Genomic DNA, 27,900 nt, shown 5'->3' with positions numbered 1-27,900 from the left:
ACACACAATGATGCTTTTCCACCAGCAGGAGGGATTTTTATTTATTTTTATTTAATTTTATTATTTTTTTTTTTTACCTTCTTTTTAACTGTTTAATTCATCATACTCCATATCTTTGCACTGGAATGCAAGGTTGATACATCACAGCATATTTCGCAACCCCCGGATGGCGTTCACATATACCTCCCATGTAGCATCGTTTGGTGGAAAAGTCCGTATTCGGTTCTCTTCTATGTTTATTTTCACAAAAAATATGCATGTTTTCTTGTTTTGTGCAAAAATATTGGAGATTAATTAATTAATTAATTCATCTTCTACCGCTTATCCTCACGATTTGTTTTTGGAATGTGGGAGGAAACCGGAATACCCAGAGAAATTATTATTTATTATTTTTATTTATTTATTTTTTTTTTTACCTTCTTTTTAACTGTTTAATTCATCATACGCCATATCTTTGCACTGTAATGCAAGGTAGATACATCACAGCATATTATAGCAACCCCCCAGATGGCGTTCACATATACCTCCCATGTAGCATCGTTTGGTGGAAAAGTCCGTATTCGGTTCTCTTCTATGTTTATTTTCACAAAAAATATGCATGTTTTCTTGTTTTGTGCAAAAAATATTGGAGATTAATTAATTAATTAATTAATTCATTCATCTTCTACCGCTTATCCTCACGATTTGTTTTTGGAATGTGGGAGGAAACCGGAATACCAGGAGAAATTATTATTTATTTTTATTTTATTTATTTATATATTTTTTTACAAACGACTGTATTGCCTGTTGCCACCATCACTGACTGGCATCCCCCCCCGCATCCACACGCTTTACAATTAAGCGCCATAAATCAGGCGTCACCGCTGGCGTGAGATGTCTGGAGGCACGCGCACGCACGCACGCGCACGCCATGTCGCCACCACCACCACCGCCGCCGCCGTCGTCGTCCAGCCGCCGCAGCCGAGCGGACGGAATGGCTCGAAAGGAGACAAGACGGATTCTTTCCGGACGGATTAGTCACTGCGCGTCTTGCTGCAGTGCCGTCTTTTCCAGGTGTGTGTGCGTGTGCGTGTGAGTGTGTGTGAGTGCGAATCCTCGGGTAAGTCTTGATGTCACATGTGCTTCACATCGGAAGGAGACGGGGGGGCATCTGCAAGCTGGATTTTTTTTTTTTTTGTGGAGGATGCTGCGGCAAGTGATCCACAGAGGGCTCAAGGCTTCCTTCTACTGGCTGGGCTTGTTCGTTAGCAGACACCCCGTGTTCTTCCTCACCGTGCCCGCCGTCCTCACCATCATCTTCGGCTCCACGGTGCTCAGCCGATTCAAACCGGAGACCGACCTCGAGTTACTGGTGGCCCCGACTCACAGCCTGGCTAAAATAGAACGGAGTCTAGCCAACAGCTTGTTCCACATCGACCAATCCAAACACAAGCTCTACTCGGACCTGCACACCCCGGGAAGATACGGGAGGCTCATCCTGCTCGCCAAGTCCGGCGGGAACATCCTGGAGTTGGCGGATCAGGTGCTGCGAGTTCACAAGCAGGTGTTGGATTTGCGGGTGGGCTACAAAGGATTCAACTACACCTTCGCCCACCTCTGCGTCCTCAGCCACGGGGACAAGCGATGCCGGCTGGATGATATCGTCACCGTCTTCGAGGACATCAGACAGGCGGTGCTGGCTAACAGCACTTTCCACAAGGTGCCCGTCGGATACCCCAACACCACCTTAAAGGTGAGTTGAGGCCCGCCGTTAACCTAACCTAACCACCCCCCCTCAAAAAAAAAAAATATATATATATATACATATAGAACCCCCCTCCATGGCGCAGAATACAATATTCTTATCCATTATTTCTGAATGAATGCAGTATTTCCTCAATGGGGGCTCTTTTTAAACAGATATGGCAACCCTGACATCTGCAATAGTATTTCCAGGTTTCTAAATTGTACCAGTGCAGGTGTTCAGCTACACACACACACACACACACATAGGGATATCCTCCTTTTTTATGCAGTGGTTCCCTCTTGCCATCTCCTGGCAACACATGCAGCATGACATGGCTACAGCTAAAAGCTAACAGATGCTTTTGTTGTCATACATTTGATGCTGCAACACATTATTTATTTGCATGGGAATTTTTTTTTCTCGTAAGAATTTACAATAGGTACCGTGGTAATTGAACATGCATCCGATTACAATTGAATGCATCACATAATCAGTTCCCAGTTCCACATGTCCAAAAAGGAGTAGGAAGAAGCATAAATTCATTCATTTTCTACCGCTTTTTCCTCACAAGGTGTTGGAGCCTATCCCAGCTGTCTTTGGGCGAGAGGCGGGGGAAAACCCTGGACTGGTGGCCAGCCAATCACAGGGCACATATAGACGAACAACCATTCACACTCACATTCATACCTATGGACCTAATGTTATTTTTCCTCATAATATTATGATGTTATTCTAGTTAAATTGCTGCTGTTTTCTTTTTAGAATACAACCATTTTATCTAAATATTTTGAAATTATACTCATTTAAAAATAGCATATTTCTTTAATATTTAAACTTTAATGTTATTTTTCCTCTTATTGTAAAAGTAAGGCCAGATTATAACTTTTTCCATGTAATATTTTGACTTCATTTTTATAATATTTCTGGGTTTTTTTTCAAATTTTTGTTTATATTTTTAGAGTGGAAAAAACAGCCAATGAAAATGAAGCCACAGGCTGGATTTATCTTATTTTTTGTGTTTTTTTTTTCCTCTTCATGGCACATTTTTCTACTGATGCGACTTGTATTCTGGGAAATATGATCATACATTCAGTTTCTGATGTTATTCTAGTAAAATTGCTGCTTTTTTTCTTTTTGAGAATACAACAATTTTATCTAAATATTTTGTAATTATCCTCATTTAAAAATAGAATATTTCTTTAATATTTCAACTTTAATGTTATTTTTCTCTTATTGTAAAATTAAGGCTAGATTATAACTTTTAACCAATTAACTATGTAATATTTTGACTTTATTTTTGTCATATTTCTGTTGTTTTTTTCTAATTTTAGTTTATATTTTTAGAGTGGAAATAACAGCCAATGAAAATTGGATTCATCTTCTTTTTTTGTGTTTTTTTTTTTCCCCTCTTCATGGCACATTTTTCTACTGATGCGACTTATACTCTGGGAAATATGATCATAAATTCAGTTAGCCTGCATGTATCGGCCCCACCGAACCTTTCTCTCTTGACCCAATAGTCGCCCAAAGAGTTGACCCCCGTCTGCTGTGAAACAATAGAAATGAAGTATAGCATTTTGTCTAACAACAGAGAGCTTTTGCCGACATGCTCAATGTAAATATAATCAGGAAACACAATGACGCAACCACAATGAAAGCGCTGGTCTGTGGTTTCATCCCGCTCGCACACCACAAGCAACCATCTTGCCTCGCCGCCCGTCTTTTGGTTAATTAAAGCTCGCTGATTGCTTGCTCAAGTGCCAGAATTGTCACAGCAACGACGTGAACATACGGCAATAATCATATGTGATTATGTGTTGGTAGCCATTGGAGTATTTTCCATTCCCATGTCAGGCAAACATGGCTTCATCAACATGGATTACAGTTGACAAGAAGACTAAAATGATTAGAGCCCTCTAGACGTGATATAACAACCCTATAGTCACCATATCACTCGCATTACCCAATATGGTAGAAATAATAAGAATAAATAAGACTTGTGTTTGTGTGTGTTCCTATAAATGTATGTGAATGGCGGACAGGAAGTGGCGTTGGGGGTTCAGAGTTGAGTTTCATCTTTTTAGTAAAGACTTTTAAGAGGGATTATTGTGCCTGTTCTGAGGTAATAACTGTTATGTTGATCTTTAAATGCGTCTTTCAAATGCCTTAAAACCTTAAAATAAATAAAATAAAAATAAAATAATAATAATAATGTAATAAAATATATAATATAATATATATATTATAATATATAATATATACAATATAATACAAATAATAATAATGCCTTAAAACAACTAAAAACCCACCTCTTTAAATCTGTTTTTAATGTCTAACTTTTTCTGCCTGTTCTGAGGTAATAACTATTACGTTGATCTTCGAATACGTCTTTTAAATGCCTTATAACCTTAAAATAATAATAAAAATAATAATATAATAAAATATATAATATTTATAATACATACATATATATTATAATATATATATTATAATAAATACAATATAATAAAAATAATAATAATGCCTTAAAACAACTAAAAACCCACCTCTTTAAATCTGTTTTTAATGTCAAACTTTTTCTGCCTGCTCTGAGGTAATAACTGTTACGTTGATCTTTAAATGCGTCTTTCAAATGCCTTAAAACCTTAAAATAATAATAATAATAATAATATAATAAAATATATTATAATATATACATATATATAATATAATAAAAATAATAAAAAATAAATAAAATAAATAAAAATAAAATAAAAATGATATAAAAATAAAAATGCCTTATAACCTTAAAATAAATAATAAATAATAAATGATAAATATCTCTTGCAGGATGGCCGGGTGTCCTTCATTGGCCACCAGTTGGGAGGCGTGTCCTTCCTGCCCAATAGCCGGGATCAGCAGGTCAAGTTCGCACGTGCCGTCCAGATTACGTACTACCTCCGCAACAATGGACCAGCGGTACAGGATGCCATCGCAGAGCGCTGGGAGAACGAATTCTGCGCCCTGGTCAATCGACTCTCGACTGCCGAAGCTACCCACGGACCCGACCAACTCCACATCCAGTCCCTCACCTCCTTCAGCCTGTGGCGGGACTTTCATCAGACCGGCGTGCTAGCCAAAGGGGAGGTGTTGGTTAGCCTGGTGTTGGTGCTACTGGCAGCCACCATTTCCAGCTCCATGCGGGACTGTTTGAGGGGGAAACCCTTCCTGGGCCTCCTGGGGGTACTGACCATCTGCATTGCCAACGTGACGGCCGCAGGGATCTTTTTCATATCAGATGGGAAGTTCAATTCCACGCTGCTGGGGATTCCATTCTTCGCCATGGGTGAGTGTTTTTCTTTATCATGCGTGCCAACTGTACTCACCATGAAAGGTTTTTTAATGTACTATTTTCCAATAATATCAGTAGCAACGTTTACATGAGTTTTTCTCTTTCCGAATGACCTTTCCGAAAGCAATGGTATCCATGGAAAGGAATATTCCAATCGCGTGTCTACATGCGCCGCTATAATCAACCAGAATAGTCAATGGGGCATGCCCAGTAAAACGTAAACACCAACATCACGTGATACGGACTTCCTCCAGTTTTTCTTTCCCTTGTTGGAATAACTCCGTATTGCCAGTTTTTCCTTCGTCCAGTCTTTGAATTTAGTTTGAATCAAAAACAAACTTTCCTTAGCAGTCCAGTGCCGATTGCTCGCCTCCATTTTTAAAACCGAAGACCGTCTGGAGCTGCGTGTTACGTCATATCTGAGCATGCGCTGAAAGAACACACCCGGGATAAATTGAAACAGGAAAAGATCAAATTCAGGAACTAGGGAATTAATTCAGGAATTAGTCAGGAACTGATGTTTTCCTGAAACGTACCTATGCTCTATTGCTGATCAATTAAGAACGGAAAAAGGCAGAAACAAACTTTTTTTTTTCCTGATGAAAGAAAATTATGCTTGAAATGTAGCTTTTCCCAGACAAAAAATTTTTTTTAGTTGGGAACTGATATTTTCCTGAAAGAATGCACCCAGGAAAAATTTAAACGGGAAAAGATCAAATTCAGGAATTAGGGAATTAATTCAGGAATTAGTCAGGAACTGATGTTTTCCTGAAACGTACCTATTCTCAATGGGGCATGCCCAGTAAAGCGTAAACACCAACATCACATGATACCGACTTCCTCCAATTTTTCTTTCACTTGTTGGAATAACTCCGTATTGCCAGTTTTTCCTTCGTCCAGCCTTGAAATTCAGTTTGAATCAAAAACAAACTTTCCTTGGCAGTCCAGTGCCGATTGCTCGCCTCCATTTTTAAAACCGAAGACCGTCTGGAGCTGCGTGTTACGTCATATTTGAGCATGCGCTGAAAGAACGCACGCGGGATAAATTTAAACGGGAAAAGTTAAAATCCAGGAACTAGGGAATTAATTCAGGAATTAGTCAGGAACTGATGTTTTCCTGAAACGTACCTATGCTCTACTGCTGATCAATTAAGAACGGAAAAAGGCAGATACAAACTTTTTTTTTCCTGATGAAAGAAAATTATGCTTGAAATGTAGCTTTACCCAGACAAATTTTTTTTTAGTTGGGAACTGATATTTTCCTGAAAAAACATTGAAAAATGTTCTCTGTAGGCGGCATTATGAATTATCCTTACTGGCCTTTTTTGCAGTACATTTAGCGAGTGAAGATTGCTTTTATAGTTATTAAGTAAAAGGCAAATAAAGTAAAGAAACAAAATTGTACATATTTTACTTCACTTTTACTTTTGTTTCTTGTTTTGTTTCTTACTTTTTGTTTTCTATTTTGTTTCTTTACTTTATTTGCCTTTTACTTAATAACTATAAAAGCAATCTTCACTCGCTAAATGTACTGCAAAAAAGGCCAGTAAGGATAATTCATAATTATTAATTATAATAATTCATAATTTTACTTTATTTGCCTTTTATTTCAAATGTGTCAGATCATTTTGCCTGACACAACTAAAAAAATTTTTAGTTGGGAACTGATATTTTCCTGAAAAAACGTTGAAAAATGTTCTCTGTAGAAAAAACAAAACAAAAGAAGAAACAAAATTGTACATATTTTACTTTACTTTTACTTTATTTGCCTTTTACTTAATAACTATAAAAGCAATCTTCACTTGCTAAATGTACTGCAAAAAAGGCCAGTAAGGATAATTCATAATGCCGCCTACAGAGAACATTTTTCAACGTTTTTTCAGGAAAATATCAGTTCCCAACTAAAAAATTTTTTAGTTGTGTCAGGCAAAATGATCTGACACATTTGAAGGTTAAATAAAAGGCAAATAAAAGTTGCCTTTTATTTAACCTTCAAATGTGTCAGATCATTTTGCCTGACCCTCTTTCTCTCTTTTTTTTGTTGAACTGATAATTTGCTGAAACTTACCTATGTTCTACTGATGATTACTGAAGAACAGGAAAATTCGATATATCAATCTAACCTGAGGACACAATATTCTGTGTGTCTTAAAAATCTGTAAAAATCATCCAAAATGGCCGAGGATGAGATGAGAGCGACTGCTTTTGAAAAATGTCTGGGATTGAATGAGTTAAGTGTCTTACGAGGACCGATTACATCCCAGTCATTTCTGTGACTCGACTATGAGTGTGCATGCAGTCGTTCCGTGTCCTGGATCGCCTCTTCCAATCAAAGCCAAAGCATGCTGGGATGCAGCGATTCCAAATGAAAAATCCGATGTGATGTTTAGGGAACAAAAACACGGGAGTTAGAATAAGATACATAAATAAGTAAAAGGTGAGAGGAGGAAACGAAGAGGGAGACGGGCAAAGAGATGGCGAGGGCTTGATTAAGTCTGTAATTTCATGTGACAGAACCTCTGAGACGGCAGATGTCCACCCTCCTCCCTGGAGGCCCTGACTGAGACTCCTATCACTGCATCAATGTCACAACTGAGAACTGAAACGGATACCGACTTTTTTTTTTTTTTTTACTCGAGGACCCCCCCATCCCCCACCCATAATTCCCCCCGCTCCCCACACACACACTTCTAAATGAGCAAACCTCATTATCTGAAACTTTGGCATTGTTTAACATGAAGATACAACAGTACCCCCTCCTCTTGCCACTTATTGAGGATACGCAGCATTGAAAATTCATGGTTGGATGGATGGAATTACAAGAGTTACCTTTATTGCAAATGTTGATATGAAATTGTAGAAGAATGTCAATGTCAAGCTAGCAGGAGGGTTAAAAAATGGGCATTTTTATGGGCAGATCCTAACTCATTCATTCATTCATTTTCTACTGCTTATCCTCATGAGGGTCGTGGGGGTGCTGGAGCCTATCCCAGCTGTTTTCACAGGGAGAACATGCAGACTCCACACAGAAATACCCGAGGGTGGAATTGAACCCTGGTCTCCTAGCTGTGAGGCCCTCGAGCTAATCACTCGTCCGCCATGCAGCGTAAAAACATCTTATTTTCTCTTATTATGTCTACTATATTGGGTAATATGAGTATAAAGTTCTCTATAGGGGTGTTACTTCATGTCGAGAGGGCTCTAAAATTCATTAATTAATTCATTTATTCATTTTCTACCGCTTATCCTCACTAGGGTCACCGGGTTGCTGGAGCCTATCCCAGCTGTCTTTGGACGAGAGGCGGGGTACACCCTGGACTGGTGGCCAGCCAATCACAGGGCACATATAGACAAACAACCATTCACACTCACATTCATACCTATGGACAATTTGGAGTGGCTAATTAACCTAGCATGTTTTTGGAATGCGGGAGGAAACCGGAGTACCCGGAGAAAACTCACGCGCTCACAGGGAGAACATGCAAACTCCACACAGAAATGGCCGAGGGTGGAATTGAACCCTGGTCTCCTAGCTGTGAGGTCTGCGTGCTAACCACTCGACCACCGTGCAACCCAGATTCTACTATTAAATGAAATATTCAAAATAAGAATTACATTTGGGAATCACTTGAGTTCTTAATACTTGCCCGTCCCCATGAAAATATCAGGACAAGGACTCACCCGTCAATACAATGCGGTGTACGGTGACGCTGAGTCATTCAGTCACACTCTGTGACAATTTCTGCTGATGTGGAGAAAAGCCTTGTGGGAATTCCTGCCTGTTTTTATCCCCCAGTTTGGATGACTGATGATCAATCCATGGATGTTATTGCCGTGAGTGGCTGTTTGGTGACAGTCGTATGTCAGCCTCAGGGTCGTTATTCAGGATTGAGAGTTCCAGTCATAAACTAAGCCTGCTCATCAATTAATATGACCCCTTGATATATGGTATACTCCTTGAAGTACTTTGCCTTGCAGATTCCATTATATAACCTCCTAATGCGAACAGCACAAATGATATGAATCTTGGTGGTAGGAAGACACACCACTTTATGCGCTTTTTTGGGTGCTTCTGGGGCCCCTGGTGAGTGTGTGTGAAGTTTCCAATGTTTTTTTTGACCAGAAAAGTGCATTAGAAGCAAGTTGAAAAAATGAAAAAAAAAACCACATACTAACCCCTTACGTTTTTTTTCAAAAATCACTAAATTCAAACTCTGGCATTTTATGCCATTTTTGGGTACTTCTCGGGCCCCTGTTGAGTGTGTGAGAGGTTTCCCCAGTTTCTTTGACCAGAAAAGTGCATTTTCAGCAAGATGAAAAAAAACGACATACTAACCCCTTACGTTTTTTTTCAAAAATCAATGCCCTCAAACACTGGCGTTTTATGCACTTTTTTAGGTGCTTCTGGGCCCCCTGGTGAGTGTGTGTGAGGTTTCTGGTGTTTTTTTGACCAGAAAAGTGCATTTTCAGCAAGTTGAAAAAATGAAAAAAAACGACTTTTTTTTTCAAAAATCAACACGCTCAAATACTGGCGTTTTACGCGCTTTTTGGGTGCCTCTGGGCCCCCTGGTGAGTGTGTGTGTGAGGTTTCCACTGTTTTTTTGACCAGAAAAGTGCATTTTCAGCAAGTTGAAAAAATGAAAAAAACGACATACTAACCCCTTACGTTTTTTTTCAAAAATCAACGCCCTCAAACGCTGCCGTTTTATGCCATTTTTGGGTGCTTCTGGGCCCCCTGGTGAGTGTGTGAGGTTTCTGGTGTTTTTTTGACCAGAAAAGTGCATTTTCAGCAAGTTGAAAAAATGAAAAAAAATGACATACTAACCCCTTACGTTTTTTTTTCAAAAATCAACGCCCTGAAATACTGGCGTTTTATGCGCTTTTTGGGTGCTTCTGGGCCCCCTGGTGAGTGTGTGTGAGGTTTCTGGTGGTTTTTTGACCAGAAAAGTGCATTTTCATAAGTTAAAAAAATGAAAAAAAACGACTTACTAACCCCTTACGTTTTTTTTTTTCAAAAATCAACGCCCTGAAATACTGGCGTTTTATGCGCTTTTTGGGTGCCTCTGGGCCCCCTGGTGAGTGTGTGTGAGGTTTCTGGTGTTTTTTTGACCAGAAAAGTGCATTTTCAGCAAGTTGAAAAAATGAAAAAAAACGACATACGAACCCCTTACGTTTTTTTTCAAAAATCAACGCCCTCAAACACCGGCGTTTTATGCACTTTTTGGGTGCTTCTGTGGCCCCTGGTGAGTGTGTGTGAGGTTTCTGGTGTTTTTTTGACCAGAAAAGTGCATTTTCAGCAAGTTGAAAAAATGAAAAAAAAACGACATACTAACCTCTTCCGTTTTTTGTGTAAAATCAACGCCCTCAAACACTGGCGTTTTATGTGCTTTTTGGGTGCTTCTGGGCTCCCTGGTGAGTGTGTGTGAGGTTTCTGGTTTTTTTGACCAGAAAAGTGCATTTTCAGCAAGTTGAAAAAAAACGACATACTAACCCCTTACGTTTTTTTTTCAAAAATCAACGCCCTCAAACACTGGCGTTTTATGCGCTTTTTGGGTGCTTCTGGGCCCCCTGGTGAGTGTGTGTGAGGTTTCTGGTGTTTTTTTGACCAGAAAAGTGCATTTTCAGCAAGTTGAAAAAATGAAAAAAAACGACATACTAACCCCTTACGTTTTTTGTAAAAAATGACCAAATTCAAACTCTGGCATTTTATGCCATTTTTGGATGCTTCTGTGGCCCCTGGTGAGTGTTTGTGAGGTTTCCGCTGTTTTTTTTTGACCAGAAAAGTGCATTTTCAGCAAGTTGAAAAAATGAAAAAAAAACGACATACTAACCCCTTACGTTTTTTTTTTTAAAAATCAACGCCCTCAAACACCAGCGTTTTATGCACTTTTTGGGTGCTTCTGGGCCCCCTGGTGAGTGTGTGTGAGGTTTCTGGTGTTTTTTTGACCAGAAAAGTGCATTTTCAGCAAGTTGAAAAAATGAAAAAAACGACATACTAACCCCTTACGTTTTTTTCAAAAATCAACGCCCTCAAACGCTGGCGTTTTATGCCATTTTTGGGTGCTTCTGGGCCCCCTGGTGAGTGTGTGTAAGGTTTCTGGTGTATTTTTGACCAGAAAAGTGCATTTTCAGCAAGTTGAAAAAATGAAAAAAACGACATACTAACCCCTTACGTTTTTTTCAAAAATCAACGCCCTCAAACGCTGGCGTTTTATGCCATTTTGGGGGGCTTCTGGGCCCCCTGGTGAGTGTGTGTGAGGTTTCTGGTGTTTTTTTGACCAGAAAAGTGCATTTTCAGCAAGTTGAAAAAATGAAAAGAAACGACATACTAACCCCTGACGTTTTTTGTAAAAAATGACCAAATTCAAACTCTGGCATTTTATGCCATTTTTGGATGCTTCTGTGGCCCCTGTTGAGTGTTTGTGAGGTTTCCTCTGTTTTTTTTTTACCAGAAAAGTGCATTTTCAGCAAGTTGAAAAAATGAAAAAAAACGACATACTAACCCCTTACGTTTTTTGTAAAAAATGACCAAATTCAAACTCTGGCATTTTATGCCATTTTTGGATGCTTCTGTGGCCCCTGGTGAGTGTTTGTGAGGTTTCCGCTGTTTTTTTGACCAGAAAAGTGCATTTTCAGCAAGTTGAAAAAATGAAAAAAACGACATACTAACCCCTTACGTTTTTTTCAAAAATCAACGCCCTCAAACGCTGGCGTTTTATGCCATTTTTGGGTGCTTCTGGGCCTCCTGGTGAGTGTTTGTGAGGTTTCCTCTGTTTTTTTGACCAGAAAAGTGCATTTTCAGCAAGTTGAAAAAATGAAAAAAAACGACATACTAACCCCTTACGTTTTTTTTCAAAAATCAACGCCCCCAAACACCGGCGTTTTATGCGCTTTTTGGGTGCTTCTGGGCCCCCTGGTGAGTGTGTGTGAGGTTTCTGGTGTTTTTTTGACCAAAAAAGTGCATTTTCAGCAAGTTGAAAAAATGAAAAGAAACAACATACTAACCCCTGACGTTTTTTGTAAAAAATGACCAAATTCAAACTCTGGCATTTTATGCCATTTTTGGATGCTTCTGGGCCCCCTGGTGAGTGTGTGTGAGGTTTCTGGTGTTTTTTTGACCAGAAAAGTGCATTTTCAGCAAGTTGAAAAAATGAAAAAAAACGACATACTAACCCCTTACGTTTTTTTTCAAAAATCAACGCCCTGAAACGCTGGCGTTTTATGCCATTTTTGGGTGCTTCTGGGCCCCCTGGTGAGTGTGTGTGAGGTTTCTGGTGTTTTTTTGACCAGAAAAGTGCATTTTCAGCAAGTTGAAAAAATGAAAAAAAACGACATACTAACCCCTTACGTTTTTTTCAAAAATCAACGCCCTCAAACGCTGGCGTTTTATGCCATTTTTGGGTGCTTCTGGGCCCCCTGGTGAGTGTGTGTGAGGTTTCTGGTGTTTTTTTGACCAGAAAAGTGCATTTTCAGCAAGTTGAAAAAAATGAAAAAAAACGACATACTAACCACTTACGTTTTTTTTCAAAAAACAACGCCCTCAAACACCGGCGTTTTATGCGCTTTTTGGGTGCTTCTGGGCCCCCTGGTGAGTGTGTGTGAGGTTTCTGGTGTTTTTTTGACCAGAAAAGTGCATTTTCAGCAAGTTGAAAAAATGAAAAAAACGACATACTAACCCCTGACGTTTTTTGTAAAAAATGACCAAATTCAAACTCTGGCATTTTATGCCATTTTTGGATGCTTCTGTGGCCCCTGGTGAGTGTTTGTGAGGTTTCCGCTGTTTTTTTGACCAGAAAAGTGCATTTTCAGCAAGTTGAAAAAATGAAAAAAAACAACATACTAACCCCTTACGTTTTTTTCAAAAATCAACGCCCTCAAACGCTGGCGTTTTATGCCATTTTTGGGTGCTTCTGGGCCCCCTGGTGAGTGTGTGTGAGGTTTCTGGTGTTTTTTTTGACCAGAAAAGTGCATTTTCAGCAAGTTGAAAAAAATGAAAAAAAACGACATACTAACCACTTACGTTTTTTTTCAAAAAACAACGCTCTCAAACACCGGCGTTTTATGCGCTTTTTGGGTGCTTCTGGGCCCCCTGGTGAGTGTGTGTGAGGTTTCTGGTGTTTTTTTGACCAGAAAAGTGCATTTTCAGCAAGTTGAAAAAATGAAAAAAAACCACATACTAACCCCTCACGTTTTTTGTAAAAAATGACCAAATTCAAACTCTGGCATTTTATGCCATTTTTGGATGCTTCTGTGGCCCCTGGTGAGTGTTTGTGAGGTTTCCGCTGTTTTTTTGACCAGAAAAGTGCATTTTCAGCAAGTTGAAAAAATGAAAAAAACGACATACTAACCCCTTACGTTTTTTTCAAAAATCAACGCCCTCAAACGCTGGCGTTTTATGCCATTTTTGGGTGCTTCTGGGCCTCCTGGTGAGTGTGTGTGAGGTTTCTGGTATTTTTTTGACCAGAAAAGTGCATTTTCAGCAAGTTGAAAAACTGAAAAAAACGACATACTAACCCCTTACGTTTTTTTAAAAAATCAACGCCCTCAAACGCTGGCGTTTTATGCCATTTTTGGGTGCTTCTGGGCCTCCTGGTGAGTGTGTGTGAGGTTTCTGGTGTTTTTTTGACCAGAAAAGTGCATTTTCAGCAAGTTGAAAAAATGAAAAGAAACGACATACTAACCCCTGACGTTTTTTGTAAAAAATGACCAAATTCAAACTCTGGCATTTTATGCCATTTTTGGATGCTTCTGTTGCCCCTGGTGAGTGTTTGTGAGGTTTCCGCTGTTTTTTTGACCAGAAAAGTGCATTTTCAGCAAGTTGAAAAAATGAAAAAAAAAACGACATACTAACCCCTTACGTTTTTTTTTCAAAAAACAACGCCCTCAAACACCGGCGTTTTATGCGCTTTTTGGGTGCTTCTGGGCCCCCTGGTGAGTGTGTGTGAGGTTTCTGGTGTTTTTTTGACCAGAAAAGTGCATTTTCAGCAAGTTGAAAAAATGAAAAAAACGACATACTAACTTCTTATGTTTTTTGTAAAAATGACCAAATGCAAACTCTGGCATTTTATGCCATTTTTGGATGCTTCTGGGCCCCCTGGTGAGTGTGTGTGAGGTTTCTGGTGTTTTTTTGACCAGAAAAGTGCATTTTCAGCAAGTTGAAAAAATGAAAAAAAAACGACATACCCTTACGTTTTTTTTTCAAAAATCCACGCCCTGAAATACTGGCGTTTTACGCGCTTTTTGGGTGCCTCTGGGCCCCCTGGTGAGTGTGTGTGAGGTTTCTGGTGTTTTTTTGACCAGAAAAGTGCATTTTTACTAAGTTGAAAAAATGAAAAAAAACGACATACTAACCCCTTACGTTTTTGTTCAAAAATCAACGCCCTCAAACTGTCAGGTCAAAGCCCTTCAACATTTGTAAACAATGAAACGGAAGAAAGAAGACAACAGTTATCAATTTTACTCACGAGGAGAACGCTCTGAGTACACTCTCCGTTACCTCCCTTTTTATTTTGGTGGGGTGTTCCCTAAGTTACAAAGTCCACAATGCAGCCCTAAAGGACAGGGAAGTGGTAGTTGCAATGTGATGTGATCAAGCTTACACAAGCAAAACAGTTGATTGCATTTAGAATGTATGACAAGAAAACAATTGGTGGACTTTGTCGTCCCTCGCCGTGGTCAGATGTTTTCTGTTTCCTCTTCATAATCTTGAGCGTCTTGTTCCATTGACACTCAGCAGAAGGCCAGCAGGATACAGAGCACATACATATAATATTTAAATGTGTTCACAGTCAAATATATGATAACTTTAATGAACATTAATCTATCACAAACACTGGCATTTATGCGCTTTTTGGGTGCTTCTGAGGTCCCTGGTGAGGTTGCCCATTTTTTTGACCAGAAAAGTGCATTAGAAGCAAGTTGAAAAAATGAAAAAAAAACCGACATACTAACCCCTTACATTTTTTGTCATAAATCAACGCCCACACACACTGGCATTTTATGCGCTTTTTGGGTGCTTCTGGGGCCCCTGGTGAGTGTTTTGTGAGGTTCCCCCTTGTTTTTGTGACCAGAAAAGTGCATTAGAACCAAGTTGAAAAAATGAAAAAAAAACGACATACTAACCCCTTACGTTTTTTTTCAAAAATCACCAAATTCAAACTCTGGCATTTTATGCGGTTTTTGGGTGCTTCTGGGGCCCCTGGTGAGTGTGTGTGAGGTTTCCCCTGTTTTTGTGACCAGAAAAGTGCATTAGAAGCAAGTTGAAAAAATGAAGAAAAAAAAACGACATACTAACCCCTTACGTTTTTTTTCAAAAATCACCAAATTCAAACTCTGGCATTTTATGCGGTTTTTGGGTGCTTCTGGGGCCCCTGGTGAGTGTGTGTGAGGTTTCCCCTGTTTTCTTGACCAGAAAAGTGCATTTTCAGCAAGTTGAAAAAATGAAAAAAACATTTATTATAACAGTATTCATATCTAGTGTATTTCTGGGTATCAGTGTGATAATATTGTGAGAGTAACTCAACTGTAGCCGAGATCTGTGTTATCAATTTAGCAGCATGGTCATCTTTTGGGATTGCGTCCGTTTTAAAATATTTAGTATCTGACCTACTACGTCTTATCAGTACACAAATAAATGTGGTAGAAACCTCTTTGGAGGACCATGCAAACAAAGCTGATGGTGAATATTCACAGGCACAGCTCCTTGCAACACGGAGGACATCAGTCATTGTAAAATCCTGGAGTGAGTGGTGCCGAAAATCGATGCAATCTGTGAAAGTACCTTTTTGTATATGCGGAATTGTGCATTTTTAAGTGGGAAGATTTACACACTTCTGGCTGCTTCTCACAATGTCAGGCGATATTGATGTTCACATTACTCCTTTGGTCAGGATGGAGGAGTGGTGTGCAGTCGACGAAGCCACTGAACGCTATCAAAAAAACACACTGGCCTACGTTTACAACTTAAATTGTAGCGTTTGTTTCATGAAATAGTATTCATTTATTCCCGACAGTTTATTATTATTATTATTGCATTGCTTTGTTTTTTTTGTCCAATCAGATCAGCTTCTCTGTGTTGCCATATCAATATAATCTGCCCAGGGCCTTCAGAATCAGAGGTGCGAGCCAAAGTCATTTCAACACTATTAACAATGGTACTGTTTTTTTTTTTTTAAGGGGACCTTTTGTGCTTTTTCTACATTTCTGACTTATAAATTTAGTTAGAAACGATGTTAAACGATGCCAAAATGTTAGACTGTTAGACGGCAAACATTGATGGTTGATTGGTTGCTATATACAGCAACCTTTATATTGTCTTTTTCACGGTTTATTCCCGCTATGCAGCCTCTCCACCTTCAAATTTCCGCGGGGATATTTGATCATTCGACATTAGCGAAAGGATGCTAACAGATGCTAACAGCTGCTCCCGAGTGTCAAGCTACAAACGTAATAAGATGTACATTAAGGGGATTAAAGGGGCCCTAAAGGGAACATAAAGGGGACCTTATATGCTTTTTCTACTTTTCTGACGTATAAATGTAGTTAGAATGTCGTATTCTCATGTTAAACAATGCCAAAATGTTACACTGTTCTGTTTTTTTATGATGGGGTTAGCGCCGTTAGCGCTTCCATTTCACGTTCCCCATGACAACAGACTGGTAAACATGGTTGATTGGTTGCTATATACAGCAACCTTATTGATGTTTTTTTTTTTTTAAATAGATATATCGCCCAACCCTAATTTTTATATGTTTATATATGTTTATGTAGCTATGTGCCTTGAAGGATCAGTCAAAATCGTCTAAAATGGCCGATACTGAAGGGGTTGTTTTTCTGCAAAATTTGCTAAAAAACAAGGATAATAATGTAGTCGAATGGTTATTATACTAATTATTAACCTCCAAAACCAGGCGAGGCCTCAGGCAGTTCCAATTTCCTAATTACGTATCCAACAAATAAATGTGTCAGGTCTGAATTGGCCTTTTTTGGCCTGTTTACTTTCGCTTTAAATCCGACTCCCATACAAATATGAGTATTAATATGAAATCAGGATCAACATTATTTATCATGTGTTGTGTCACGAGACAACGAAGCGTTAAAATTGCACGGGCGGAGTTTACAACAATTTCGATGACGACGTGTGTACTTGCCGTACACGTTTTGTCGTTCTCGGCCCTAAAGAACAAGCAGCGTGTCATTTTATTTTCCTCCTACATTTAAACATCTCATTTCATTCCATATCAGGATGTGATCCACGTTCACCCGAGGAAGTCAATAAAAAAAAAAAGGTGTACTGAGGATAATCTATTTTTAATGGGACATTCTGCAGGAAGTGGGGTCTCAGAAGGATTAAAGATGGCTGAAAATAGCATCTAGGAATGACAAGGCGGTGCATTTGTAAAGTCTGGGGAATATTCATTGCCAATCAAACGTCTTAGTTGCTATTTTTAATATGTCGGTGTCAACATTTGCTTGTGAAGTCTTGTGGTTTTAAAGACGGTGATTGGCAGAAATATTTTTTTGTGGTTTTTGGGTAGATTAAAAAAAAGGCTTTTGATTGGTTGTTCTGTTTTTAGTGCGTTGGTGTACTTTTCTGTGTACTCAAGTGAAAGCATCCATGTTTCTTCACATTCACATTAAGAGTCAAATACACAGTCCCCGGTAGTGGAGGGCGGATTATAAGAAGTACAAGGCTATTTAAGCTAATTTATCATAACAATCCTGTGAATCCAACAAGCAAGTTATCGACATGTAAATGCACCAAACTCCCGATCTCATTCTCCATGACCAAATCCATTGAATCCTACACAAGCACTGTCATGGTTTTATTACTGTTTATTTATTTTTTTTACTCTTTTTCATCAAAAATATGCATTCTTAATCAAATTGTATGTATTTTTTGTACTAAAGTATGTATTTTCAAACATAAAAATGTCTAAATGAACGGAAATACAAACACTGTATAAGACATTACTGCCTGTAGGGGTGTTATTTAATGTCTAGAGGGCTCTAATAATCTTAAAAAAAAAATTCAAAGGTTATAAACTTGTCATGGCTACTACATTAGGTGATTAGGAGTGTAAAGTTGACTATAGGGGTGCTATTTAATGTATAGAGGGCTTTAATAATCTAAAATAAACAATTCGAAAATTCTAATCTATCTCAGTTAGGTGATAGGAGTGTAAAGTTGACTATAGGGGTGTTTTTTAGGTTATTAGAGCCCTCTAGACATAAAATAACACCCCTATAGTCAACTTTACACTCCTATCAACCAATGTAGTAGCCATGATAAAATTATAATTTTGGAACGTTTTTTTAAAGATTATTAGAGCCCTCTAGACATAAAATAACACCCCATCAACCAATGTAGTAGCCATGATAAAATTATAACTTTGGAATAGGTTTTTTTTTAGATTATTAGAGCCCTCTAGACATAAAATAACACCCCTATAGTCAACTTTACACTCCTCTCAACCAATGTAGTAGCCATGATAAAATTATAATTTTGGAATAGTTTTTTTTAAAGATTATTAGAGCCCTCTAGACATAAAATTAACCTAGCATGTTTTGGGAATGTGGGAGGAAACCGGAGTACCCGGATAAAAAACCCACGCATGCACGGGGAGAACATGCAAACTGAGGGTGGGATTGAACTCGGGTCTCCTAGCAGTGAGTTCTGCGTGCTAACCACTCGACCGCCGTGCAGCCCGTTTGGTAATACAATCAAGAGTTAAACATTAAAATTGAAGACTGGTTCATTGTGACAACGGTCCAGAAGAGTCAGGAAGTATCCCGAATATCGATTTCGATTTAAAGATCGATTTTTTCCTCCCGCATGTTCACATTCCTTCTGTGTTTTTTTTTATTGAGTTTCGATCCGGTCTGCAGTGGAACCTTGCGGTATTGTCCCCTCTGTCATTCCCACTGTCATCCTGATTAGAACAATGTATAGCGTATGGGAAGGAGGAAGGGGGCGGGGGGGCGCCACGTGATGGATGTGTTTTTGGGCCACACGGGTTCCAGTGAAGTGATTTACTTTAATGACTCAGTGGCATTTTGGAGTGGGCCAAGGGAGAACGAGAGGGCAAACGCAGCCAAGGCTTCCATTATTAGAGTGGCGTGATCAGACGGTGGTATTATTGAACACACACACATATACACACACACCTTGTCGCAAGATAAAATAGCCTGCCGGACAGCGGTTGACAAAGTGCCCTCCTATAATCCACTGAGCCCCCGAACCTGCAAGTGGGACAGGCTTGAGATACAATGGCCGATGTCGGTGCGTGCTTTCATGCTGAGCTATAGTCTCTCATCTTTTTCTCTCGCTTTCTCTCGCCTGCTTGCTGACTAACTGCTGCAGCGGCCGCCAGACAGCACAGGCTGTCCTTTACCTTCCACCAGAAGTGGGTAACGGCTGATGGCCGTTTCGCCGCCATGCCGCCATTATTACTCAATGTATCATCATGCGGAAAACAAGAAACAACTAAGTCAGTGCCGACAAATAGCTTAAAAAAAAAAAACATTCAGATACTTCGATTTTGAGGTAGAACTTCAGTTAGGGTGTACTCGGTAGCATAGGAAAAAAACAACATAAACACACAAGATATGTCTCTGAATGTAAACATGCTAATGCTAATGATGCGTTCATTAATGCTATACATTTTCAGTTGTCTTGCTTTATGGGTTTTGGATCAGAACCCAAGTTAGCTTCAGTTTCTTTCGGTAGACTTGAAACCCCCGTCCATCACACTACCACCACCATATTTTACTGTTGGTGTGAGATGTAATGGTAATGGTTTTATTTCATTTGAACATGCATCAGATTACAATTGAATGCATCCCATAATCAGTTCCCAGTTCCACATGTCCAAAAGGAGTAGGAAGAAGCAAAGCTTATTAAATCCTACCCCTCCATCTGGTACTTTTACAATCAGTAACTGTTACATTTGTTCACTTCCTGCTTTCCTAATATAGTTGAAGGTTTTTTTTATTAATTTTAATTTTTGGCCAGTGTCTTTCTTATGGTGGAGTCATGACCACTGACCTTAACTGAGGCCTGCGGTTCTTTGGATGTTGTTGTGGGGTCTTTTGTGACCTCTTGGTTCCCACTCCTGGGAAGGTTCACCATGCCCTTTGTGGATAATGGCTCTCACAGCGGTTTGCTGGAGTCCTAAAGCTTTAGAAATGGCTTTATAACTTTTTATGGACTGAGAGGTCTCAGTTAAGTTATGTTTTAATAGTTTTTTTTTATTATTATCATCATAAAAACTTCAGTTGCGTTCATTGACTAATATCTAAATGTATTTGATGATCTGAAACATTCAAGTGTGACAAACATGCTAACAAATAAGAAATCAGGACTGTATGTGTTATTAGAAGGTACAGCTCGTATACAGTAATTGCTATCACCTTAGCTAACTTCTCCCTGCCCCCCCCCCACAGTAGTCTTTTTTTTCTATTCTGGTTCGTACATCATTCAGCATTCATACATTCACAGAATTTCTGTGAGAGCTGCAAAGCTGATTAGCATTGAGCCGCAGCAACGCTTCCAGGCATCTACGCTACTCCTCTGCTCATTTTGCTTCAGCTTCATCTCTTTACTGGAAAAATCTTTTTCTCCTTCCTCACTGTTTTTTTTTATGTGTACGTGCTATTTAGGATTTTTAACCACCAGCTACAAATGTTTGGGGGGGGGTTGCAAAGTGATGGATTTAACCGTTTTAATTGCGACAATGTAATCGTGAAAATAGTCAAATGTAATGTCATTTATTTGCTCCTTTTGGACATGTGGAACTGGGAACTGATTATGGGATGCATTCAATTGTAATCTGATGCATGTTCAAATGAAATAAAACCATTACCATTACATCTCACACCAACAGTAAAATATGGTGGTGGTAGTGTGATGGACGGGGGTTTTAAGTCTACCAAAAAAGAATCCCAAAGGAGAACCTGAAACCAACTTGGGTTCTGATCCAAAACCCATCAGCAAGACAACTGAAAATGTAGCATTAATGAACGCATCATTAGCATTAGCATGTTTACATTCGATGATCCAATTCAAGAAACAATACAAGCAGTTGATGTTTGCTAAATACAAGGATGAAGAGTCTTGAACCAGTCATGATGTGCTATATATATCACTGTATTGACTATATTAAACTATATTAGGAAAGCAGGAAGTGAACAAATGTAACAGTTACTGATTGTAAAAGTACCAGATGGAGGGGTAGGATTTAATAAGCTTTGCTTCTTCCTACTCCTTTTGGACATGTGGAACTGGGAACTGATTATGTGATGCATTCAATTGTAATCTGATGCATGTTCAAATGAAATAAAACCATTACCATTACTATAAGGAGCGATGGTAGAATATGGGATAAATCACAGAAAAAGTTGAATTATGGAAAATTTGGGAATTTTTAGAAAAGTCCTGATCGATGTCAGGACATTTTGACGTTAAAATGTTTGGAATCGGAAATGCAGGAGAAATGACTAAAAAACTCGACCTCCCGAGCCATAACAGTAGAATGTTCAATGACAGAATCGGTAGTAGAGTAATCAATAGGTGGCTTGGGGGAAAACTCAAGGTACGCCCCAGACCAGGCGTGTGTCCAAAACGATTTACCGTTTCATGTCTTTTACGTTCTGCAGGCCACGGAACCAAAGGCGTGTTCGAGCTTCTGGCAGGATGGAGGAGAACGAGGGAAAATCTGCCTTTCAAGGAGAGGGTGGCTGACGCGTTCGCAGACGTGATGGTGTGCTACACGATGACCAGCTCGCTCTACATCATCACATTCGGCATGGGCGCGAGCCCTTTCACCAACATCGAATCGGTGAAGATTTTCTGCCAGAGCATGTGCGTCGCCATCTTGGTCAACTACTTCTACGTTTTCTCCTTCTACGGTTCCTGCTTGGTGTTTGCCGGACAGCTGGAGCAGAACCGCTACCATAGTGTTTTCTGCTGTAAAATCCCTTCGGTGGAGTACTTGGACCGGCAACCGACGTGGTTTAAAACAATGATGAGCGACGGTCACGATCTTTCGACGCATCACGACAGCGTCCCGTACCAGAACCATTTCATCCAGCACTTCCTGCGTGAACATTACACAGAGTGGATTACCAACACCTACGTCAAACCCTTTGTGGTTATTCTCTATCTCATCTACGCTTCGTTCTCATTTATGGGATGTTTACAAATCAGCGACGGTTCAAATATTGTCAACCTCCTGGCGAGTAATTCCCCGAGTGTCTCCTACGCGCTAACTCAGCAAAAGTACTTCAGCAACTACAGTCCGGTGATCGGTTTTTACATTTACGAACCCATCGAGTATTGGAACTCAACGGTGCAGGACCACCTCAAGATGCTGAGTCACGGCTTCAACAAGATCTCCTGGATGGATAACTTCTTCCATTATCTACGCGTGGTCAATGTGAGCGCCTCCACCAAGAGCGACTTCATCGGAATTCTCAAAGGTTCCTTCCTGCAGAGCCTCGAGTACCGGCACTTCACAGAGGATATCATATTCTCCAAAAACCGTGACACCAGCGAGTATGATATTATCGCCTCGCGTATGTACTTGGTGGCACGGATCACGGAAAAAAAACGCGAGGAGGTGGTGGAGCTTCTGGAGAAACTTCGTCCGTTGATGTTGATCAACAGCATCAAATTCATTGCCTTCAATCCGACGTTTGTGTTCATGGACCGCTACAGTTCTTCGGTCATTTCTCCGATTCTGACCTCAGGCTTCAGCGTCCTCACCATCCTTATCCTGACGCTCTTCCTCGTTATCAACCCCTTAGGGAACTTCTGGCTCATCCTCACCGTGACGTCAGTGGAATTGGGCGTGTTAGGTTTGATGACTCTTTGGAATGTTGGCATGGACAGCATCTCAATCCTGTGCCTTATTTATACCCTGAACTTCGCCATGGATCACTGTGCGCCGCATCTGTACACGTTTGTGCTCGCCACCGAGCACACGAGGACGCAGTGCATCAAGCTGGCGCTCGAGGAGCACGGGGCGGCCATTTTGCAGAACACATCTTGCTTTGTGATTGGGATCATACCTTTAGTGTTCGTGCCTTCCAATCTGACCTACACACTGTTCAAGTGCTCGCTACTCACCGCCGGATGCACCGTCCTCCATTGCTTTGTCATACTCCCGGTCTTCCTCACTTTCTTCCCGCCGTCTAAGAAAAGACACAAGAAAAAGAAGCGAGCCAAGCGGAAAGAGCGGGAGAGGGAACGGGAACGGGAGAGAGAACGGGAACGGGAAGAGATAGAATGCATTGAAGTCAGAGAGAATCCTGATCATGTGACTAATGTCTGAGTTGGGTTAATCGGATGTTAATCGGATGTTAATCGGATGTGATGTAACGACGGTAAGACAAGGTTCCGGGTTGGTGAACCCTGGTCCGCTCCTAGCCAATAGCAGCTAAGCAGTCCGGATTAGAGTCCAGCCCATTCAGCCAATCAGTCTTGACGGAGTGGTTGGTTCAGCTACTACGCATACGTGAAACTAGCTTACCAGAACAGTACAGTAGCTTGCGCTATTAAAAAATATTAGTATCTCCAGCAGCCCTTATCTCCACTAGCGTGAGGAGCAAAGCAGTCTTATTAAGCCAAGAAAGCCCACGTAGGTTAGTGAAAATGGAAGAAGCTACCAATGAAACTGGACTCGTCGTGCGTGGAATTGTGTAATGCCGACCGATGACTTGTCTGCTTTCCATCAACAGAAACAGTAGCCACGTATACATGAGGGGTCTTTCCGAAAACAATGGTATCCATGGAAAGGAATATTCCAATCTCGTGCTTACATGCGCCGCTATAATCAACCAGAATAGTCAATGGGGCATGCCCAGTAAAACGTAAACACCAACAGTTTGTCTTCTTTCCGAATGACTTTTCCGAAAACAGTGGTATCCATGGAAAGGAATATTCCAATCTCATGTCTACATGCGCTGCTATAATCAACCAGAATAGTCAATGGGGCATGCCCAGTAAAACGTAAACACCAACAGTTTTTCTTCTTTCCGAATGGAATCTTTCCGAATGACTTTTCCGAAAACAATGGTATCCATGGAAAGGAATATTCCAATCTCGTGTCTACATGCGCCGCTATAATCAACCAGAATAGTCAATGGGGCATGCCCAGTAAAACGTAAACACCAACAGTTTTTCTTCTTTTCGAATGGAATCTTTCCGAATGACTTTTCCGAAAACAATGGTATCCATGGAAAGGAATATTCCAATCTCGTGTCTATATGCGCCACTATAATCAATGGGGCATGCCCAGTAAAACGTAAACACCAACATCACGTGATACCGACTTCCTCCAGTTTTTCTTTCACTTGTTGGAATAACTCCGTATTGACAGTTTTTAGTTCATCCAGTCTTGGAATTTAGCATGATTAATTTGATTAAAATCTTTAACGCATGTGTACAAGGCCTCAAAATCCCACATTTTGAGGCCTTGGGCTGAAACAGGATGTCAGACATTCACACAAAAGTATGATATGTTTATTTACGCACATTAATTTGCATTTAAAAATAGCAACAACAAAAAAAATCAACACCAAACCCTGAAGTTGTTGAAGGATGTATTATTTAGTTTGCAGCAGCGGCACCGGGTTATAAATCACTAAGGCGAGGTGTCCCAAGTGCAGCCTGAGGGTCTTTTGCGCAGTCCAATAAAAATGACATTAAATTAAACATTAAATATTACAAAGGAAGATTAGGGCCATCATAAAAATAAAAATTGTGAATAAGATACCACATAACTCTAAGCAATTTCAAATATAAGGCATTCAGAAGACGCATTCAAAGACATTGCGATGATATGTAGTATTCTACACCGGTCACTAGGTGTCAACCAACCGCGGGTCTATATTATGTTTTATTCTTTGTTTATGTCTACTATTGGGTAATACGAGTGTAAAGGTGACTATAGGGGTGTTATTTAATGTGTACAGGGCTCTAAATTTGTGTTGCCTTTAAATGTTTAATTTATTTAGAAGTATTTAGAAGGTCGTAAACAACTTTTCCATGTTCTAACCACAAAAATAGTCCCAAAAAGTGACTCTAAATGGTAAACGGTATGTTATAGTGTACTCTTTCATTGATTTAAAACAAACATTTGCTTGCATTAGAATTGAATCAAAGAACAGATAGCATTCAGACAACCAGATAAGGAAGGTTGATTGTTGATTGTGTTTGTACAATTTACATTTTGTCAATCATGAGCTCTGAAAAAAATTAACAACGAGCGTGTTAACCCTCTGGAAACTGCCGGAGGTTGTTACTCAATACAACAGTCTGACTCACGTCATCTTACAAACATTAAACTCATCGCACAGCAACTTAACACTCAAAAGGTACTAGAAATACGAGTTTAAAATAACAAACAGCACCTACCATTTATACATTACTGCCAGAACGGAACTTCTTTGGATGACAAGTAACATACAAAGTGACGGCTGGTGCTGCGATGTTGCCTTTGACCACCAGAAGGAGGCTGATGTCATTGCAGTATCCCAATGAATGCGTTTTTTCAAATCCAATGCTTTATTCGAAAACTCGGTTTAGAGGTTTTTATTTTTCACAGACTGACGATAAAAATCCAAAACCCACAACCTCCTGGTTACTGAAATACTAGAAATGACAAAATAAAGCACATGTTTATGTTAGCTTAAAAAGCAATTTTTGACATTAAAGGGAAATTTCACATGTGGATCATATATTCGGAAAACCTGTCTGAACAGTGAAGTTTTATCACTATGATAATGTAGTAGTATTGCAGTATTGGCAATATTCACTTTTTGGTTGAAACTTGTGCTTAAAATAACTAAAACTGTTCACAGACTATATGAAGGACAAAAACAAAAATATTCAGTACAAGAATTAAAAGACAGAGTCAAATTTAACTATCACTGTCCATTTCATAGGAGCAGATCCTTTCAGATGTTCAAGGATACAAACTTTATCCTACATGACCGGGAATCCAGCCAATGTTGATCGCCGCTTCTCCATTTTCAGAGCTTTTTTTTTTTTTTACGAGGTCTAATTTCACTTTAACCACCAGAAGGTTCGGCTTAACTTTGGAAATGAAAAGTTAATCCCAACACTAAAACCCTAACTCGCTATAATCTCTACTCGAATGAACAAAAGCGACCATTGCATTAGTTGTATTTTGGTTTTTATTATTATTATTACATATTATTATACGTTATTACTTTGTTGCAGGTTTGTCATGAAGAAACCGACAAACTGAATGATTCTCATGCGTCAGTGTGTGTGTGTGTGTGCGTCGGGTAGGATGGATTACGCCGCTCACGAGGGATGAGATTGTGTGAAATATGTGCCGAGGTGCGAGTTTAACAACTATTTGTTCTGGAGTTCCGAATGACAGCGCCGCTATATCGTGAAGTCGGACGAGTCAAGTCAATTTCTAACTGTCAGATCTCCGACCCCTATGTCAATACGAGGCAAACCTTGCCATGCAACGGCGCAACGCCCCATGTATGTATAGCAAGAAGGCATGAAATGTTAGTTTTAAAAAATAATAATAACAACAGGAAAGAAATGCAAATCTGAAATCAATGACTTCCCCAAATTGACTGTGTTTGCATGGCACTGCATTGTATGTATGCATGTATGGCACTTGTTTTTTATATTTTTTTGCAAAAATCTCTTTTTTGGCGTATGTTTGTTGTTTCGATGCATATTCTGTAACATCACAAAGTAAACAACAACATGAATCATGTATGATCCAAATCGAAAGCCGGAGGATGTTTCATGTGTAAAATAACTGTACAATACTTTTTTGTATATTTTCTAAGAAAAATATATATACTAGAGAAAGATTTTTATTGACTGGATTTTCTTAAAAAAAAATAATAATAATAAGTGAATGAAAAAGGGGAAAAAGTAGAGCAGTAATAAACAGTGGAATGTTACCAGTATACTAGATCTTATTCCTTACACAGTGCACTGTCAATGTTTGTTGTTCATTCACATTTAAATGGGAAACAGTGGCCAACGTTTTTCTTTGTTTGTGTGTCTTGACTCCATTTTGTTCTTTATCTGTTAGCTAACGGAACTAGAGTAACGGTTTTGGGGGTTCTAGGAGTAATCCAGACTCTACAGATGAATAGAAAGACACCATAGTCAGTCACCATAGTACCGTACTGTTCTAAATCTCACATTTGGTCCTAGTTTGCTTTAAAAAAAAACAACCCTACTTCGAACCCCCTTAATCCTAAACTTGACCCTAAGCTCCAACTCCTAACCCTTACCCCAAAACCTATACTACCCAAATGTAGAATCAAATGTGCTAATCAATGTACCAGAAGTGTTCACTTAACCCTCTAACCCTAAACCTGACCTAAACCTTACCCTAATCTAACCTTAAACCTATCCTGCGACCCCAAACTTACCCCTACCCCAATCCCAATCTCTTAAAGGCCTGAACTGAGAATCCAAATGTAGCATTACCAGTGCTAACCAATTTACCAGAAGTGTTCACTCAACCCTAAACCTGACCTAAACCTTACCCTACCCTAATCTAACCTTAAACCTATCCTGCAACCCCAAACTTACCCCTACCCCAATCCCGACCCTTAAAGGCCTGAACTGAGAATCCAAATGTAGCATTACCAGTGCTAACCAATTTACCAGAAGTGTTCACTCAACCCTAAACCTGACCCAAACCTTACCCTACCCTAATCTAACCTTAAACCTATCCTACAACCCCAAACCTGCCCCTACCCTAACCCCAACAACTGAAACTGAGAATCCAAATGTAGCATTACCAGTGCTAACCAATTTACCAGAAGTGTTCAC

At 39.6% G+C, this 27,900-nt stretch overlaps 1 protein-coding gene across 1 annotated transcript; it reads left to right on the top strand.

The window, feature by feature from the left end:
• Positions 1–827: 827 nt before the first annotated feature.
• On the top strand, positions 828–27,101 carry ptchd4 (patched domain containing 4). The gene is made up of 3 exons (XM_058088445.1): positions 828–1,732; positions 4,556–5,051; positions 21,714–27,101. Exons 1-3 carry the CDS (start codon positions 1,184–1,186, stop codon positions 23,387–23,389), a joined length of 2,721 nt encoding a protein of 906 aa, XP_057944428.1. The 5' UTR covers positions 828–1,183; the 3' UTR covers positions 23,390–27,101.
• The last annotated feature ends 799 nt before the right edge of the window (positions 27,102–27,900 follow it).

This window comes from Doryrhamphus excisus, chromosome 1 (assembly GCF_030265055.1).
Source record: "Doryrhamphus excisus isolate RoL2022-K1 chromosome 1, RoL_Dexc_1.0, whole genome shotgun sequence".
Taxonomy (NCBI): domain Eukaryota; kingdom Metazoa; phylum Chordata; class Actinopteri; order Syngnathiformes; family Syngnathidae; genus Doryrhamphus; species Doryrhamphus excisus.
This window is presented reverse-complemented; position numbering and strand designations above follow the sequence as displayed.

Coding starts and splice junctions, on each gene's coding strand:
- ptchd4 (XM_058088445.1), top strand. CDS start 1,184: ATGCTGCGGCAAGTGATCCACAGAGGGCTCAAGGCTTCCTTCTACTGG. Junction 1,733..4,555: donor ACCCCAACACCACCTTAAAG/GTGAGTTGAGGC, acceptor TATCTCTTGCAG/GATGGCCGGGTGTCCTTCAT. Junction 5,052..21,713: donor GATTCCATTCTTCGCCATGG/GTGAGTGTTTTT, acceptor TACGTTCTGCAG/GCCACGGAACCAAAGGCGTG.